Source organism: Carlito syrichta, unplaced genomic scaffold (assembly GCF_000164805.1).
Source record: "Carlito syrichta isolate Samal-C Ts95f unplaced genomic scaffold, Tarsius_syrichta-2.0.1 Scaffold55979, whole genome shotgun sequence".
Lineage (NCBI taxonomy): Eukaryota > Metazoa > Chordata > Mammalia > Primates > Tarsiidae > Carlito > Carlito syrichta.
In genome coordinates this window covers 73,590-93,311 of record NW_007000075.1, presented here as the reverse complement: position 1 = coordinate 93,311, position 19,722 = coordinate 73,590, and the positions used below count along the sequence as shown (strand labels likewise).

Here is a 19,722-nt window from a genome sequence, read left to right as displayed (position 1 = left end):
AAAAAAGAAAGGATTGGCAGTAGTGGGAAACTTTCAGGGGCGGGGGGTGGGATTGTCAGTTGAGCAAAACTGAAAACTGCTAGGGGAGGGAGGGGCATACCTCATCAACAAGAGTACCTGCATAATCAATGTTTGTATACCTAACCCCGAATTGTACCCCATAATAAAATAAATAAATACATAAAAAAGACCGTATCTGCATGACACTAAAAGGTCCTTAAAACTCCTCTGCCTGATGTCACAGCCTTCCCTCCATGCACATGCATGTTGCTGTGCCCTAGGGACTCTGTGTGCAGCAAGTTTGGGGCAAAATTTTGCTTACCTCAGCAGGTACAAGGACGTCTCCTTTTATTGCATTTTTCTTTATTGTGCCTCGCTTTACTGTGCTTTGCTGATATTGCATGTTTTACAGATGGAAGATTTGTGGCAACCCCGACTCAAGCAAGTCGATCTGTGCTGTTTTTCCCACAGCATGTGTCACTTTGTGTCTCTGTGTCGTATTTTGGTAATCTCACATTTTAGACTTTTTAAATTATTGTTATGTCTGCTATGGTGATATGTGATCAGTGATCTCTGTTGTTACTATTGTCATGTTTTGGGGTTCATGCGTGTGTTTTGACTGCTCCACCAACCAGCTGTTCTTCCATCTTTCTCCCTCTGCCTAGTCCACGAGACACAACAGTGTTGAAATTAGGCCAGTTAGTAACCTTACCATGGCTGGAAGTGTTCAAGCAAAAGAAAGAGTCCTGTATCTTTCACTTTATTTTTCTTATTTTTATGTTTTATTTTTTTGAGTTGGAGTCTCACTCTGTCACCCAGACTGGAGTGCAGTGGCTGCTCCCGGCCACCGCAACTTTGACCTGCTGGGCTCTGGCGATCCTTCCGCCTCTGCCTTCCAAGTAGCTGGAACCACAGGCGCGCGCTATCACACCCGGCTAATTTTTTAAAAAAATTTATTGTAGAGATGAGGTCTCGCCAGGTTGCCCAGGCAGGTCTCGAACCCGCGGGCTCAGGCAATCCACTCACCTCAGCCTCCCAAAGCGCGGGATTACAGGCTGAGCCACCGAGCTTGGCTGCATCTTTCACTTTAATTCAAAAGGCATGCATGATTAAGATTTTAGCTGTAACTGTCATAATGATTCCTCTGATGGACCTGGGCAAAGTAAATCAAAAAGCTTCTGGAAATAACTCACTATTTAAAATGTCATTAAGAGCACCCATGATTCGTGGAAGGAGGTCAAAATATCGATATTAACAGCAGTTTGGAAGAAGTTGATTCCAACCCTCATGCATGACTGGGTGGGTTCAAGACTTCAGTGGAGGAAGAAACTGCCAAGGTGGTGGAAATAGCAAGAGAGTTAGAAGTGGAGCCTGACGATAGGACTGAATTGCTGCAGTCTCACGGCGAAAATTGAGCAGATGAGGAGTTACTTCTTCTGGGTGAGAAAGGAAAGTGGTTTCTCGAGATGGAATCTACTCCAGGCAAAGAGGTTGTGTATAGCGTTGAAAAGACAACCAAGGATTTAGACTATCTCATAAACTTAGCTGATAAAGCAGCCACAGGGGTTGAGAGGATTGACTCCAATTTTGAAAAGAAGTTCTAAACCGGCTCGGTGGCTCAGCCTGTCATCCCGCGCCTTTGGGAGGCTGAGGTGAGTAGATTGCCTGAGCCCGCGGGTTCGAGACCCGCCTGGGCAACTTGGCGAGACCTCATCTCTACAATAAATGAAAAAAATTAGCCGGGCGTGGTAGCGCTCGTCTGTGGTTCCGGCTACTTGGAAGGCTGAGGCAGAAGGATCGCGGGGGCCCAGCAGCTCGAGGCTGCAGTGGTCGGGAGCAGCCACTGCACTCCAGTCTGGGTGACGGAATGAGACTCCGACTCAAAAAAAAAAGAAAAAAGTTCTGATGTGGGTAAATGCTATTGAATGGCATCTCGTGCCACAGAGAAATGTCCTTGAAAGGCATAGTTAATTGAAGTGAAAAACTCCATTGTCGTCTTAAGACATTGCTACAGGCCTCATCTTCAGCAGTCACCACCCTGGACACCGATCAACCATCAACATTAGTTAAGACCTTCTGTCAACAAAGGGCTTACAACTTGCTGAAGGCTCAGATGATCGCTAGCATGTTCTTAAGCAGTAAAATATTTTTAGGCTTAATTGCACACATAGTAGACTACAGTATAGTGTAAGCAGAGCTTGTGTATGCCCTGGGAAACCAAAAAAGTTTGTGTGTGTAACTCACTTGACTGCAATATTCACTTTGCTGCCGTGGCCAGAACCAACCTCAAATTATCTGCAAGTCTGCCTGTACTAAATTCCCATGGTCGTCATGGTTGAACATCATGCTTCTCAGAGGCCAGATGCTTGGCAGAAGTCTTAAAATAATACCAGGACCCCTTTTCAATCCCGTCTGCCAATTATACATATTATTTTGTTGATATAATTATTAGCTTCTTATTTTCACTGATAGTATCCAGTTGGTTTTGTGAACTAATTGGATACTATTGGTTTTGCATAGCTAACTATATGCTACCAAATGAATTCAAAAACAGGCTAAAAACTGTATTTTCAAGTTTTTTTTGAAGAGAAAGATAAGAAGACTTACTTTTTTAAAAATGTTTTTAGTTGACCTATGATTTTGGCAACAAAATCACATAGGGATAAAATTGTTCCACACTTACATATACAAAACGCTTTTGCCTTGACATCTGTTTCCTTTGAAACCGTGTTAGCTACTCTCTCACTCGTTGTTAGAGGTCGTCTTTATTTTAAACAGTAGACAAAATTTATTTTTAAAGACCTTCTCCCTTTGGGAAAATGCGGCACTCTGGGAAGCAGAGGTGAGAGAGGATTGCCAGAGCTCAGGGTTTTGAGACCAGTCTGAGAAACATGGTAGGACCTTAACTCTACAATAAATCAAAAAAAATAGCAGGCGTGGTGGCACATGCCTGTGGTTCCAGCTACTTGGAAGACTGAGGCAGAAGGATCACCTGAACCTAGCAGGTCGAGGCTGCGGTGGCCTTGAACTCTGAGCATAGCACTGCACTCCAACCTGAGCGACAGTGAGACTCTGACTCAAAATAATAATAATAATAATAATATAATAATAATTCTCTAGTTAGCACACCACTGAGATCATGGAGTTTGGCCCTATCTTCTTCTTCTCCTTTTTTTTTCCTGGCTAATTTATTTTTATTTTTTGTGGAGACAAGATCTCACCATGTTGCCCAAGCTGGTCTCAAGCCCCTGGGCTCAAGCAATTCTCTCACCCCCGCCTCCCAGAGAGCTAAGATTGCAGACATGAGCCATGGTGCCCGGCTCAGATTTGGATTCTTAAGGTATGAGGATGTTCTCTGAAGCTGGGTTAGTGTCCCAGGCTGGGTCCTGTCTTCCTATAAAGCAAAGTCATTAGTTAAGACAGCAGTGCTCTTAAGCACTTTGTTGCACCAGCAGGCTTCTCTCCAAGGTGTGCACGATCACTCCCCATCTCACTGTAGCAGACTGTGTTCTGAAGATGCCTGTTTACAAGTCTTGTTCTCGTGACACAGACTTCAAGATAGAAGAAAGGATAGGCCCCACCCACATGGCCTTCGGGGTCTCCCTAGTGTTCCGGTGGGACTCCCCGTGGACACTGAAGTCTGGAATCACTCACCGGGAAGCCCCGACTCCCTCCACCCCGCTTGTTCTCTTTTCTCCCGCTGAACGGCGCCCAGGTCCAGAACCTGGTGGGTCTGCACAGATGTGGGATCCTTTCCCTCTCAGGGAGCCTGGAACAGAAGGCTCTGGCTGTTTTATGGACCCCTTTATGGTGGGAGAGGGTGGGGCAAGGCTTGAAGTGGGAAAGCCCTGGGAACTGAGTCAGAGGGAGAGTGTCTTCAAGTTATCCTCCGAGTCTGTCACGAGGAGGGCACAGCCGAAGTATCTGGAGGACCTGGGCCCAGGGCCTCAGATAACGAGACTTAAGGCGAGGGCACCCCTGGGCTGGGAAGGCAGGTATGCTAGGAGCGTGACGGACCCCAGGGCACGAGTCCCTGACTGCAGCTCCTCCAAGCCCGCCCCGCACAGGCTTTGCTCTGAGTCTGGCCTGGGGTGCGTCGTCCCTGTGAAATCTGCCCAGGACAGCCTTTGCAATGCCTGTGCCCCGAGCTGAAGGATCACACGTAGGCTTACCCCAGAGCCAGGCTCCTCGGGTGCCGATCTGGGTCCAAACACAAGGGCGGCGTCTTTCTTCTCTGCTGCTGTCCCGGTCAGGCCTTTCCCTCTTGTGAGTGGGTGGTCATGCACAACTCCTTTCCTGCCTCGGAGCCCACGGCTCTGGCCTGATCCTCTGGCCTGATCTCCCAGCTTGATGCCGGCTCCCGGCACATGGGCCTTTCGCGCTCCATAGAGTGGCCAGGACAGCAGCGGGTTGCTGCTGGTCCATCCTACTGGCCGTGAATGGGTGGCCCTGTGGGGTCGAGCGTCAGGCGTCTAGCAGGGAAGGCCAGCCAAGGCTCCTGGCTGGGCAGGACTTGAGCACTGGCAGGTGGTGTTGGGGACATGTTGCAGTGGCCTGAGGGGCTTTGCATGTTGACAGCCCCTGTCTCCCAATCTCCTTCTGGAACGATTTTGAAAACTCCCCCAGGCCATTCTGACACCACTTCTTCCTGCTGCGACCAAAACAACTTCCCAGCAATACTGAGCGTGGCCGACCAGTGGTTCCATTCCAGTGGAATAATATAAAAAAAAGAGATCCTGCCGGGCTCGGTGGCTCAGCCTGTAATCCCACGCCTTGGGAGGCTGAGGCGAGTGGATTGCCTGAGCCCGCGGGTTCGAGACCCACCTGGGCAACTTGGCGAGACCTCATCTCTACAATAAATCAAAAAATCAGCCAGGCGTAATAGCACATGCCTGTAATTCCAGCTACTTGGAAGGCGGAGGCAGAAGGATCACCGGAGCCCAGCAGGTTGAGGCCGCGTGCACTCCAGTCTGGGCAACAGAGTGAGACTCCAGCTCAAAAAATAAAAGGGCATCCTGAGGGGAGAAGCCATGCTGAATAAGTTTGTGTAGGACTTTGGAGTACACTGAAACTTTCACAGCATTATCTCATTAAGTAGACACATGCACACTCTGAAATGCTCATCCTGTTTGGACCCTGCACATCTATCCTGTGGTAATAAATTCAGATATTAACTTGTTTTCATGCAGGTGTTTATGTCGTTACCTATAAAAAGTTGTTTATGTCGTTATGTCATCACCTATTGGGATGAGATAGATAAAGGAATGCGGCAAGTTTATGTGGCATGGCCCTTCCCTGGAATACAAGGCTCTGCTTATTCATTAAGCTTTTGCAAGCCATTTTAGTGATAAAAGAAGTGCTTTTTTTCTTTTTTCTGAAAGTGCTTATTTTGTAGCATCTCACAGAACAATCATGTATCCAGTGTGATCGTAATACATTGCCAACACAGCCAGGCCATGCTTCCAGAAAAACGCAATATAATGAAAGATTGACAGTGTTTCATTGAAGAGGCCACAGGGACGTTTTTACACACCTATTTACGCTAACTTATAAATTTTCTATAGTGCTTTTATTATTAAATAAGATGCTATGTTTTGAATAGTGCTAGTTTATTTGACTCTCAGTCTGTATGTGACAACAGTTAGATTACAGTGTACACTTTTTGGAGCAACCAAAATTCAGAACACAAACAACACCAACACCAAATGCTGGTGGGGGTGTGGAACAGGAACTCTGTTCATTGCTTGGCATGCAGAAAGGCGCAGCCACTTCGAAAGACAGTTGGCAGTTTCTCAAAAAGCTAAACATACTTGGAGTCTCTTATAAAAAATTGTGTATTTATTCTCACACGTTTAAACTTCGGTCACCTTCACAGTACTCTCCGTTGGTTGCCACACCCCTATTGAGATGCTTTTTCCACCGTTCAGAACAGTTTTGAACTCATCAGTTTTGATGCCTTTTAGTGCTTCTGCAATTTTTCGTTTCACCTTTTTCACTTCAGCAAAATGTTTCCGCTTTGAGTGAGATTGGGTGAAGAGAGAGGCTGGGGCACAGGGGGTTATGCTGTTTTTGGTCAGAGACTGTTGAACACTCAGCATGGTTTGAACAGGTGCTCTCGTCAATCTCCCATCGTGAAATGAGCAAACACGTTGAAAGAATCTGCAAAAAAATTCACTGAAACCCAGTGCAGCCTCTCACAACAATGCTAGCTGGTATTCTGGTGCCGATGGGTTCCTAGAACACTTACCTAGTGGGGGAAGCCTGTACTACAAGGGGCGTGCCTTCAAAAAAAATTCCGTTTTGGGGGGGTCTCCCCTTATCTAGTGTAGAAATTTATGTGATTTTCAACCTGCTTACTCACTTAGCATACTGTGAGCCATCCACTGTGGCACTGATGTTTTCCTTTGACATGATCATACTGTCTGCCAGTCCATTGACGCACGCACCATCCTTCATGGAACGATTCACCCTTTGCTGGTATTTCCAGTGCCTCGTGACAAACCTTTATCCTGAGACATTGAACATGAGGATGAATCCTAGGAGGGAATATGCCAGATCAAGAGTTGTGAATTCTATTAAGGTTTTTAAAACATATTTCCAAATTGCTGTCCAGATCTGGCCAAATCAATCTTCCACTATCCATGTAAAATGATGCCTACAAAATATTTTCTAAAATTCACACTTATTTGGAAAACCGAGAATTCTGTTAAAAGAAACAAAACTTACGGATAAGGCATCGCAGGAAACAAACGTTCACATGCTTCTCTTCATGCCAGCAAAGACAAGCCAGACACCGCACCTGGAACCTGGGTCCTCTTAAGGGATGAGCCATGCTGAGATAGGGGTTGGTCTCTCCACTGCAGTGGAGACAAGCCCGGCCCTGTGCTCCCTGGAAACCCCGCTCCACCCAGCCTGCAGCTGCCCCTGCCTGCGAGCCCCCTGCCAGGTCGCATGTGCTGCTCCTTGGTCTTCACCGGTGATTGCTCCGAGTCATTGTCATTGCCAGTGATCACTTCTGATTCTATACATGACACATGCGAACTGCAGCAAAGCCGTCTGTCTTTGAAGTGCACAGGTCATGGCTCAGCCCCTGGTGAGAGTAAGCTCTGTGGCCACGAGTGTGTACTCGGTGCATATCAGCATTTGACAGAGGGAGAAATCGACACACTCTTTTTGAAGGATGGTGCTCACAGCGTGGGCTTCCTTTAAAAGAGTTAGCACATTCTCTCCACTCTTTTTTTCTGGGGCTGGTGTTTTGACATCGTGAGATGGCGTCTGTCACCTTGGGGCTCCAGTGTCCCCGCACTGACCCTCCTGTCCTTCTCCTGCAGGTGGTTGCCATCACAGCCTTAAGCCGATCAGCAGCGGCCCCACCATCGCCATTGCCACGGCCGCTGCCGCGGCAGCCGCCGCCATGGTCTCTGTGGATCCCGAGGGCCTCCGGGGCCCGTCGCCCTCCAGTGTGCAGCCGTGCCACTTCCTGACGTTGGCACCCATCAAAATACCCCTCCGGGCGGCCCGCTTCTCAGGTAGGCCCAGGCCATGGCATCGATGCCCAGCACAGCCCCGGCATCCCCAGCCAGATCCCCTGTCAGCTGCTATGGCCCCGGTTCACACACTGTGGGGTCAAGTCCAGCTCTGGGGAGGGACGTTCGATCGAGATCAGATGGGGTTTGCTCAACTCCAAACCACGCACGTGCACCTGATTCTACCGAGCCAGGCATTGTTCAGTCCACCCTGGCACCTTCTGCCCTAAAGGCAGCATGAAAGTTTCCCTTTGAGAAAGTGAGACTTCACTGACTCTAATTTAGTGGGAGTAATGCACGTGCCTGGGAGTGAAAGACCCCAGGAGGTTGTGATTTTCTCGTGTGGAGCGTGGCGGAAACATGGGTGGTGTGCCGGAAAGGAGCCTGAGGTCTTGGGCTGCTCCCCCAGGTCTCTGCCCAGATTGCCAACTGGACACATGGCTGCAAACAGGCTGGGATCTCCCCAACCCTGGGAGGGCTGAGTGGATGACCACAAAGACAGCTGAGTTCACAAAAGCCATGGGTGTGCTTCCTTTCTTGAATGTTGTCAGGCCAGGGCCAGGCTGGAAATTGTTGGTGTATTCTGAGAGGTGGTGAGATGCCTCTCTGAGGGGTTTGAGAACATGGAAGGCCTAGGGTCCTGGGCTGGCTGGGGCTCTGTTGCTCATTATGTTCACAGCTATCCATTATGTTCACAGCTATCCATGTCTATTAACTGTGACCGGAACTCACGGGTCCCAAGCACCCTTACGAAATGCTGGTTTTTCCAAACAGCAGTAGTAACATTCATTTGGAATGAACCCTCAATTCTTGTGAGTTGGCACTGTTATTTTGGTTTTGGTTTTTTATGTGCGATAGTAAAATTTGAATAGAAATTCCATGGAAGACAGTATTAACATCATCAGCTGCTAGATTATTAGTAGTAGGAAACATTTCACTAGATTGTGATACACAAGCACATATATAGATATATGTGTCCTGGTTCACGGTCGGTAGAAAAATAGCCTAGTTTGACAACTTTCCAATTTTGGGGTGTGCTTTTCTTTTGTTGGCTTTGTTTCTGGCCCTTTTCAACAATGGGACTTTGGCATTCTCTGTTTCTCTATCAGCTTGATGAACCCGTTGATAAGTAAGATGTATTCTCAAGATCAAAAACTTCTTTCTGTTTCCACATGTCAGTAAAATACATTTAGGGTGTGGTGGAGGAAATAAAACATGGGTAATATTTATTTCTATAATACATGTGGGAGCATAAATTACAACTGTGTCAAGATCTGGTTAGAATTCATCAGCCCATTAAGGGTGACTTACTATTTTCTGAAAAAATTAATCTTAGAGCCCAGACTGTGTCCCCCAGGGTGGCTTCACTTTCCTTGTTTCTATATGATTTATAGAGTGACATAATAATTAGGCATCTCTCTGTGTTTGCATCTTATAAGGCTCCATAATCAAATTTGCCATAATGTGCATTCAGTTAGAAAAAGACATGCATCCACATGGCCTGTCTTGTAGATAACCGCCAAACAGGTCGACACAAAGACAAGAGGGGTGTGACTCAAAAGGTAGCTTCTAAAATTGCCTTTCCAGCATTGGCATCGACCCACTTGGCCTGAAAACTCTGTCCTCTAGGAGAGGGTGGAGGTCTAAGTTGACATGCGGCCGGGCGCGGAGTCGGGACCCGTGGCGAGGTCTCAGCTGTGAACCAGACTGGCCAGTCCCGGACTTCACGGGTGTGTGCGGCTCTACCAGGGTGCCCCTAGTGAGGGGGCTTGTCGGGAGGTGTGGCTTCTAGAAGGGCTGCCTAGACTCTCTCCTCTAGACTTTTAGGGAGGCTGGCTGTGCCCGTAGAGAAAAGTTTTTGCAATTTTCCCAGAGTGCGTTTTGCAAACCAAAGCTTACAGCTTACAGGATGTTAGCGATGGAGAACTTCCTGTCAGGGCTGTTGCAGGCGGTTTCCCAACCATGGCAGGAGCCCCTGGAATGAGTGGGATTGAGGCGTGGCTTGTAGGGAGGCACCGTCTCAGTGAACACCCAGAGAGCCCTCTAGGAAACTTTGGACACACTTTAGAATAGATGGTCTAGGAAGGGGTGAGAAAGGATGAGACATCTGGGCTGAGCGGGGCAAATAGCTCCCGCCTTAGGGAGAGGAGATCGAGGGCTGTCAGCAGCAAAACAGGCTTTGGCAGACTCAGAAAAACACGCCTCCCTGGGGAGTGTATTCCACGTGCGGATTGATTTTCTAAAGGCATGTGAGCTTCCATGTGTCTGCACATGGATCATCCCTCTTTGATTTGGAAGATAATTTGCCTTTTAAATGTAAGTTTGCCTGTTTCATTCACACTCTTGGCTTGGTTATGAAGTTCGAATTACCTCAGAGGCCCCACATGGTTTAGGTGGACGGGTTTCCAACTGAAGACAATTTTGTGCCCCATGTCTACCTCAGGGTTGTTTGGCCAGGCTCCGGACAGTTTGTAGTGGTCACAACTTGAGGGTTGTTACTGGGATCTGGTGGGTAGAAGCCAGGGATGATGCCACCATCCTGCAACCCCCAGGGCAGCCACCTTGAGAAAGGATGAGCTGGCCCAAAACGTTAGTAGTGGCTCTGTCAGGAAAGCCCGGTTCGGTGCAGGCGCAGTGACTCATGCCTGTAATCCCAGCACTTTGGGAGGCTTTGGGAGGCCGAGGTGAGAGGATTGCCTGAGCCCACGGGTTTGAGACCAACCTGGGCAACTTAGCGAGACTTCGTCTCTACGTTAAATAAAAATAATAGCCAGGCATGATGGCGCATGCCTGTAGTTACAGCTACTTGGAAGGTTGAAGCAGAAGGCTCAACCTGAGCCCAGAAGGTCGAGGCTGCAGTGGCTGTGAACATGCTAATGCAATCCAGTCTGGGCGACAGAGTGAGACTCCAAATCAAAAACAAACAAAAAAAGAAAGCCTGGTTCCTATTACTAGAACTCCACTAAATACACCTGGAAACCTGTACAGGGACATGCGTAAACTTGCCTGGGGAGAGTTAGTGTTCTAGTAACTGCAGGAACCTGTAGGAAGAAAGCTCTGGGTTGGAGTGGAGATGCAGCCCTAAGGATACGCTTATGGGACTTTATGAGATGTAGAGTTTAAATAAGATGCCACAGGATATATATAGAGGCTCACGGCCAGGGCCAGATTCAGTCATAAACTAAGCTGCTCTCTCAGGGTGCTGTTGGCATGGGCAACAGAGCTGGTCCCTGCACTCTTCCACAGGAAGGGTTCCCCTGGCGTCCTGTCTGTCTTCGCCTGTTTACAAGCCTGTTCCTCTCCCAGGTTGTCAGTCCCCGCAGAGGGCTCTGTTTTTCTGTGCTTGCCACCTGCAGTGGGCACACATTTGTTGAACTGCTGGTTATATGCACCCAACTCAAAGTCAGTGGTTCTTGACTTGGGGCCTGCTCTGTGTGCTGTGTGTGGCTAACTTGAGTGCAACCTGCTTTAATTAGGCACATAATTTCTTTCTTTCTTTTTTTTTTTTGAGTTGGAGTCTCACTCTTTGTCTCCCAGGCTGGAGGGCAGTGGCATGCTCATGGCCACCCCAGCATCAAACTACTGAGCTCCAGCAATCCTTCTGCCTCAGCCTTCCAAGAAGCCGGAACTACAGGTGCGCACACTACCGTGCCCAGCTACTTTTTTTATATTATTATTATTGTAGAGACGAGGTCTTGCCAGGTTGCCCGGGCTGGTCTTGAACCCCTGGGCTCAGGCAATCCACTCGCCTCAGCCTCCCAAAGTGCTGGGAGGACTGGCCGAACCACCAGACCCAGCCGGCACATAATTTCTAAGGCTGTTTCTTGCGAATCTGCTCCTGGATCAGAGGTTGCAGTAGAGGAAAGTTGAAGATGCAGGGCAGGGTTTACCTGGAGATGTTTCCTCTGGTCAAAGGGGTGCCCCTCTTCCCCCAGTGCCATAACAATGGCCCCTTGACGTGTGGGCTTGAAAGGAGCAGTTAAAGAAGGGTGAACGGAGAGGAATATCCCCCTGTTTCTTTCCTTCAAGTAGGTTTCAACTAGCACGGTTCACCTCCTTTCCACTGTTCCTTCACGTTTTCAAGGAGCACATGCTGTTTTATCAAGGGCAGAATGAAAGACACATAGAAGGCTTTGCCGAAGAAAACAGAAGTGCCTTCCTGGAGTGCTCCAGGACTGAGTGACCCCACCTGCAGTCACTCTGCAGCTGTTCTCAGCGGTACACCAGGAGGGGAGACGGCCCCTGGTCCTGGGGGTGTGATGCGGCTGGGCCCCAGCGCTTGCCCCTCTGTGATGGAACGCAAAAATCCTTGAAGAATGAGGCCATCAATTTTTAAAACTTGGCCTACCGTTTCTTAAGCATTCAGGTGATAAGGTGAAAGACGTGTGTGTGTCTCCGGTCTCTGGTAGGGCAGATTACTATCAAATACCAATATTAAAAAGGGCCATCTGCCTTGGAAGCCATTCACCACCTGTTCTTTTGCTTCCAGAACTATTTAATGGTTTAGATTTAACATTTTGTCCTGCCACGGAACAGCTGGGAAGTGACTTTTTTTCTGTTCAGTCGGTAACTTGCCAGCCAAGCTACATAACAAGTCAGAAAGTCTCCAAGCCAGAATTCTACCACACAGCCTTTCATGTGGCTGCCGGCTCCCCTCATTAGCGAAATGTGCAGATGTGAAAACAGGTTCCCTAACAACAATAATTCAGCCATTTGGGGATAAGCCTTTTCTTCTTTTTTTCTGTCATCCAGGGATTGTTTCCTCCTCCACTATAATCAAAAATGTCATAATACATATTAGCATTTTCAAGATTTTCAGAGATAAAAATACTGTAACGACATAATTACTTATGCCTCGAATTGCCTGGAACTCAGTCGGCTTCTGTGAGAAAGACATATTCACTTCTAATGGAGGGATTGAGCTGCCTTTAGCCGAAAACTTATTGGATTTAAACAAATTCTAAAATCCCAGCTCCTCTTCTCTTCAGTATCCCATGCGTTCTCACCCTAGATCATAACTGGTTTCAATTCTCTCTCCAGCCTCTGCTTCCCCTGGAGCTTGAGGTAAATAAATCAAGTTTCTTACTGGGCACCTACACTCTGTGGTGGATATCTCAAACCTCAATTTTCTGTAAAGGAAGTAGTGACTTCCCAATACAATAGACTTGTTTAGTGTATTATACACGACACCTGAACTCATGTTAAGAGTGCACGTACAAATAGCCAAGCTGCCACCATTATATTTAGGCACGTTAGGTGTGGATCTTTCCAAGGGGAGGTCTCTTTGTTGGGGGGGGGTGCTTGGGGGAGAACTACTTTCACACGGAATCACTTCTTGCAGAAACATTTAGGTCCCCATCCAGAAAAGGATAAGCCTTTCACCTGCCTGTATCCCCGCTGAGGTGCTCACTTTCCTGCTACCTTCCCTGAGAAACACCCGATGTTTATTGACGTTAGCCGTCTCCACTGTTAGCTCCAATTCACTCTTTCTCGGAAAAGAAACCCTGGGAGTATATCGTGTATCTACAAGCATGTATAAGTTTATGTCAAATATAAAGAATGATAATACAATGGATGCCCAATGCCTCCCCGGAGCCTAAGAAAGTCAGCGTTGCCAGTTCTCCGGCCCTCCTAGGAGTTTTGCCTCCCGACCACCCTGTAGCTTTCTGGTTTCCTGGGTCTGTGTCAGTCATTCCTTTGCTGTTTTTAAAAATTTGTTTACCGCATGCATATGCATTATCTCTGGACAATACATGGCATAGTTTAGACCTTCTTGAATCTTATGTAAATGTGAACATAGTGTGTGCATTCTTCTGCAATTGCCTTTTTGGTCAAATATGTGCTTCCTTAAAAGTCATTCCTGCTGAGGTGTAAGACAGTCATTTTTGTGCAGCATTCATTCATGTGTGTTGATACAATGCAGTGTCCCCTCTGCTGCTGGGTGGCATTAGCTGTTTCCTGAAGGCTCAGATGTCCCCCCCTTCCTTCTGGAAGCCCTATCTTTCCTGACTCTTTGGGAACCATCCTCTGCTGGTACTCCTCTCTTGGGGGGGTGTCTTTGCACTACGGGTGGTGCTCCTCATGGAGGTCTCTAAAACCTCGGCTCCTCCTGCCTCTTCAATGTCCCATGTGTTCTCACTCTAGACCGTACCTGGTTCCAGTTCCATCCCAAGCCTCTGCTTCCCCTGCACTTTAGGCTGATAGATTCAGTTTCTCACTGGACACCTACATTCTCCCATGGATGTCTCAGATCTCAGTTTTTTATGAAGAAAGTATTGATTTCCCAACCTATTTATTAGATGATTTTTTTTTTTTTTTTTAGAGATGAGGTCTCGCCAAGTTGCCCAGGCGGGTCTCGAACCCGCGGGCTCGGGCAGTCCACTCACCTCGGCCTCCCAAGGCGCGGGATGACAGGCTGAGCCACCGAGCCCGGCTATTAGATACATTTTAAAGAACTTGCTTCCCCTGTGGCTTTCCAAAAAAACCTCTCCTACTCCACTACTGCCTAGGTCAGTGCGTTGCAGCCAGTGCCCAAGAGTTTGGGCCTAACACCTAGAGATTGTCTTTTATTCCTTTTTTTCCCCCTCCTTTTTTTCTGATGCCCCCTGTCCCACCCTTTGGCCCTGCAGTCTGTCTTCTGGCCTATGTCAGAGTCTACTCCGCCTCCCTCTCTCCCTTCACCCTCCTAGTCCAAGCCACTACGATCTTTGGGCAGAGACTGCTGCAAATACTTCCTGTGCTCAGTTTCTCCCTGTATAAGCTGTTTTCCACAGAGGAGCCATTTCACGTCTCAAAACCTGTGTCACACCAAGCCTTCTTCTGCTTGAAACTCCCAAGGAGCCATTTGCGGCGGTGCACCCCTATACTTCGTGCTACTTGGGGGGCTGAGGCAGGAGGATCAAGTGTTTGAGTTCAGCCTGGGCAACACAGCAAGACCTCACCTCTAAAAGTAAAATAAAAATAAATGATCATTGCCTTCCGTGGAATTTTGAACAAACCCCAAGCTACTCCTGGGTTTTGGGGTGCTGTCTGTGCGGCCTAGCCTATGTCCTCACTTCTCGTGCTGTTTTCTGTCTGCACACCCCGCTTCGCCTTGATCACACTGGCCTGCTGGTTACCCCCAACACCTCAAGCCATGGGCCTTTGCGTGGGCTGTTTCCTCAGCCTGGCATGCTCTACTGCAGCCTTCCAGCTCTGCATGTGGCTGGTGGTTCTTACACCGTTCAGGCCTTAGTCCTGAATTGTGGCCTGGACTCCTCCCTCCTAGAGAACCCTCAGCAATGAACTCCTTCTCATTTTCTGTGTATTTACTTTGCAGCATTTGTCATTGCCTGGAAGCATCTTTGGTGCCTAATTACAGCGTATTTCCTCTTCCCCTGCTGTTTTGTTAGATCTGCAGGGGCAGGGGCTTTCCATGTCTATCCACCGCTAAGTTGCTTGTGCCAAGAATGGTGTTTGGAACAAAGTTGTCTATTTTGAACTCTTTGCTGAATGTGCAATAACTGGTAACATTATGCACTGCCGCTATGGATCCTCATTGGTGATGTGGGGTGTGGTCAGCAGTTCTCTGTGTTCTCTATAACGTCGTGAAGAGATGACTGCCCTGCTCTGAAGACGTTCATCCCATTCCCCAATACCCCAGCCCAGACCTAACAAACAAATATGGTCAGGAAGTGGGACACCAGTTATAAGCCAAAGGTTTTTCTCAGCAGGGAAACAAGCTCCTTCACCCAGAGCAGGCAGATTAGCTAGGCATTCATTAGAATCTCTAATTAGCAAGCACAGATTGAGAGTAAGGCTATTTTTTGAAGAATCTCAAACGAGAGGCCATGCCTTAGTGACTACGTTCTTGCAGGATATGGGTTTCCTGGACTTCAGAACTTTCAATCTAAAAGGTCTGTAGACCCCATGCCTCCAGTCTCATGACTTAAAACCGAGAGATAGTCTAAGACCAGTGAAGATTGCATGACCAAGCTCCAATGGGAGTGAAAGGCAGAGTGAAGTGAGACCTCAGCTCCCCTTTTCCAAGGATTCTCCAAGGATTTCTTTTTCATGCACCACCACCCACCCTGTCCACCAGTCATAATTCACCTGTGTCCATAAAGCCATTGGGCTAAAGTGAATGATCTAATGGTCGGGCCACTGATGTGGAAGGGACATTGGATAAATTCAGCTCTGTTGACCTGGCAGAAACAGGTCAACAGCAGGCTGGATCCCGGCTCATGGAGGACCTTCACCAAATGTCCGTGACCGACCCAGCACACACCTCACGGCCCAGAGCACCTCCTTGTGCAGGCCCTTGTGGTCTTCCGGCAATGATCTTCTTTAGAAGAGACACCGTAAGAAATCGGTTGGTTGCGGTGGAGTGGGGAAACACAGAGCCATTCATTGCTGCTTTAACGGAAGATGCCACGCAAGGAGGCTGGTGGCTGTGCGGTCTGTGTTGCTGTAGCCACAGGCCAGAGCACTGTCCCAGCGGGTGAAAAGAATAGCTGCTTCCTTGGCCGGACCGTTTCACTTCATTTGTGATACCAGCACTGTTGGAAATAGTATCCATGGTCGGTGGCCATCAGACGTGGCAAGAGGGACATCTGGTTGAGGACGTGGTAGAGGAGGAGGAGCCCTGATGGACACTCACTGAAGACACTGAAGGGTCTTTGGATCTCAGCTCCCAAAGTGACTCCTCTGGTGCAAGAATAAGATCAGTACCCTCTCGGAGGACTGCATATGTGTAAGAGCGTGCAGAGCAGTGTTTATCCAGTGGCCTGAGCCAGAGACCATTTGGTAGTTCCTTTGAACAAGCATCCCTAAGACAGTCTCGATAAGTTACAATCTCTCCAGATGTGGAAAACTGTATGCTTAAAAGTGGTTATATGTGGTAAATTTCATATTACTTGTATTTCAGCATAAAAACAGTAGGAAAAGAAAGTAGCCCTGTGCTCAGTGCACTGGGTCCCACCTGGAACAGCCGTGCATGGGATGCCCATCCTCTGGTCCAGCAGGACCACATGTGCCACAGAGGCCTGCCTGTCCTTATATGCACATGAATGGCATTCATTTTAGGAAATTTGGAAAGGCCAGAGTAAAGCATTAAGTAAGAAGGAGTGAAAACATCTTACTGCTTACGCCCTTCGCTGTAAGTTAAATTTCGACATCTGACTCAACGCTATGCATATTCTTTCCAGCAGCCAGATTGCTGGCCATATTAGCTGTCTGGAACATGGTAGAAACTGAGACATGAAGAAGAAAGGAGGCCTGTGAATACGCGTGGGAATAGATGTTGCAAGGTGCATCCTGGAGGCAGCTGGACAGACTTTGGGTGAGATCTGCAGAGAGCAGGAAGAAGGCGGGGACTCTTGGGCCGGTCTGAGGTCTGTGACTGCAGGAATTTGCAGCCAGTGCAGAAGCAGAAGGCGAAGAATTGTCCTCAGGTGGGATGGGCACATGCAGGGTACAAGGGGGGGCGGGGAGAAGCTGGAAAAGGAAGATGGTGGAGGAAAAGTCAGGATAGGCAGACAGCCGTGGGGACCTGGGCCAACGAGTGGAACCACCGATGGTCGGGAACCAATCCCGGGTTCTAGAGGGCTGAGGAGGCAGCCGTGTGAAATCCAGCCTGCTCTGCTGCTGGATTGCTCTGTTTTCCTGTAACTTTTCAGTGCCCTGTGAGGGGCACCGTGCATCAAGATGATTGGTTCCCTGGAACGGACCCCCTGCCTGAGAGCAGAGTGACGCTCCAACTAGCCGGACAATTTGGCCGGGCTTCAACTCTCCCAGGCATGAGCGTCTGGAGCGCAGGTGGGAAGTGGAGCCCAGCGTTGGCGGGGCAACGTGAGCCCTGAAGAGATGAGAACATCTTGTGCCTGGCGCGTCTTGTGTCACGCAGGGTCAGGAGAAAGAGGGATGTGGGCTTGGGAAGCTGCCTGGCTTAGAAAGAGACGCTTGTGCCAACTGTTCTGTGAGCAGCTTGGTGTTTCGTAAATGAGGGTTAGAAGGCTGAGCCTCCCGATTAATAAAGAGCAGGCAGGGCTTCTCACTCCCCGAGAAGTCAACCGACAGTGCCCAGCCAGAAGAGAGATGGGGCGAGGCTTTCGGCAGGCTCTGGGCAAGCCTGGCTTCCTCCAGTTCATTTTCCCTTCTTGCTACCTCTCAGCACTGGTGCCGCTCAGGTTATGGGAAGGGTTCAGGACTTGAGTCCTCACCCGCGCGTGTCTCCTTGGGGTTCCTGACACTTCTGGGATGAGACTTCTCGGACTATGATATACGGACCATCTCTCCACTTGGAGGGCCTGCTGCTATTAAAGTGATAAGTGCTCACTCAGCACTCTTAGAGAAAAAAGGAGAGAAGCATCAGAAAATTAAAATTGCCCATTATCCCTCCACCTCGAGTGAACATCTGCAGACCTTTCAAATGCTCCCAGTCAGCCTATCAATAGATGAGTAACAGATTAGCTTGCATCTGCGAGGCTTCATCCTGCGCTAAGAACCTGCAGTTGCATTTGACATCTTTAAAATTATGAACCGCTCGCAGAAACTCCATGCAGTCAGCCAGTGTCTGGTGGTTTTATGGGGACCATCTCTAGGAGGATCTGCATGGGAGCTGACGCTGCCAACTACTGTCAGGTGTGCAGGCAGAACACACCTGCTCTTGATGCGGTGGCTCTCCCTCCCTTGTCTGTCACACCCTCATTGCTGACCACATTATTAAGACCAGCTTCTTTAGCCTTCCGGGTATCCCGACCTGCCCTGGAGAGGTGTTTGTTCTTTTCGCATGCTTGGGCAAGTATGTGCAATCTTCTGTGAGCAGGTTTTTTTTTTTTAACTGGGAGAAGACCAGTGTTTCAGTTATTCTGTACGCAAGCACAGAGTGTTGTTTTCTTTCCCCAGGTTCTTGTCTGCCAAGCTGAATGCTTTTGCTTTCCTGCAGGGATTTGAAAAGGAGGGAACACAGCCTTGGCTGCTCACACTGAGCCAGTCGGTCATGTGCATGAACGAGTGAGTGTGGATATCACACACGTGAAGCTCCTAACCCAGTAGAACCAGCAGAAGAAGTGAGGGTAAATGATTTCAGTTTTGACTGAGACACACACACACATATACGCATAGAGAGATATAGATGATACATGGGTTTGGCAATTTACACGCGTGAAAAGAAAGTTTACTTCGAGGCATTTAAGAAACAAGTGAAATGACAGCTTTTACCAAAGGAACTTGCTTTTGTGCCGAAAGGATCCTAGTGTGTGTTTGCTGGCTTGGAGAGGACCACTCACAAATGCTATTTTAAACTACTGCTGGGAAGCTGGAGTGGAGCCCCTCCAGGGGTCACAGAAAGTCCAGATGTTTGGGATAAACAGTGGCTTTCTGCCCGTTGTCTTCCTTTTTTTGGTCTTTCTTCAATTGAAATGCTTCTTTGACTAAGATGGCAGAAACATCCGCTTATATCTGCTTGATGTGATGGACGCTAGCACAATGTATAGCATAAATCTGAATTTTCATAAATAGGTCGTTTATTCGGTTCCCTACTCGGTGAATCTAACACTAGGCTAGGGTCTGAGTACTTATCACTGAGCACAAGAGAAGGGACCTCTTCCCTTGGGAGGACTCCGTACCCTAAGTCGGAGGAACCGACTCTGTGGACCAGGCAAACTCCCGTTCAACCCTGCACCTCTCAGGGGCTGGTGAGTCCTGCTGTGGCATGACCTGGAGGGGTGACCCAGATCGAGCACCCCCGGAAGCAGGCTTTGAGACAAAGATTCGATGTGTGCGCAGACTGAGGAGGGTCTGATAGAGCCTCTGTTGGGCGTGATACCCATGGCACTGGGCTCTGTCCTGCCAGGGAAGAGTAGAAGGTCTAGTATGTGCTTCAGAAGATCCCACTCAAGATACAAAGAAGCTGATTCTTTTCCACAGATTCCCACCTGCGTTTATTTGAGGCAGCCCCCGGGGACTCTCATCCTTTAGTGTTTCTGCTGGCCTCACACTAGGACAATACCGCCCCTCAGCCAGACACAGGCTGAGGCAGAGAGTCGCAGGTAGCTTCTGGACGAAGCTGCGTTGTCTGCGTGGCAGAGGTGAAGGGTGGAGGAAAGGGCTGGACCTGGGTAGCTGATGGAAGATGGAATGTGGCCCGCCCTTGGCACCAAAGAGGGCAGAGATGGAAAGAGAAGATTAGCTTGGCTTGCTTTGCAGCCTGACCTCT

General features: G+C 48.6%; 1 protein-coding gene across 1 annotated transcript in view; it reads left to right on the top strand.

Annotated features, from left to right (window-relative positions):
• Positions 1-11,839, top strand: part of LOC110594731 (transcription elongation regulator 1-like protein) — a gene marked incomplete at its 5' end in the record, with an annotated part of 59,114 nt that extends 47,275 nt beyond the window's left edge. The window contains 2 exons of the mRNA XM_021708063.1: positions 7,332-7,529; positions 11,733-11,839. Of these exons, the coding sequence (XP_021563738.1) occupies positions 7,332-7,529; positions 11,733-11,839 (305 nt within the window). The remainder of the gene's footprint in view (positions 1-7,331; positions 7,530-11,732) is intronic.
• Positions 11,840-19,722: the final 7,883 nt, after the last annotated feature.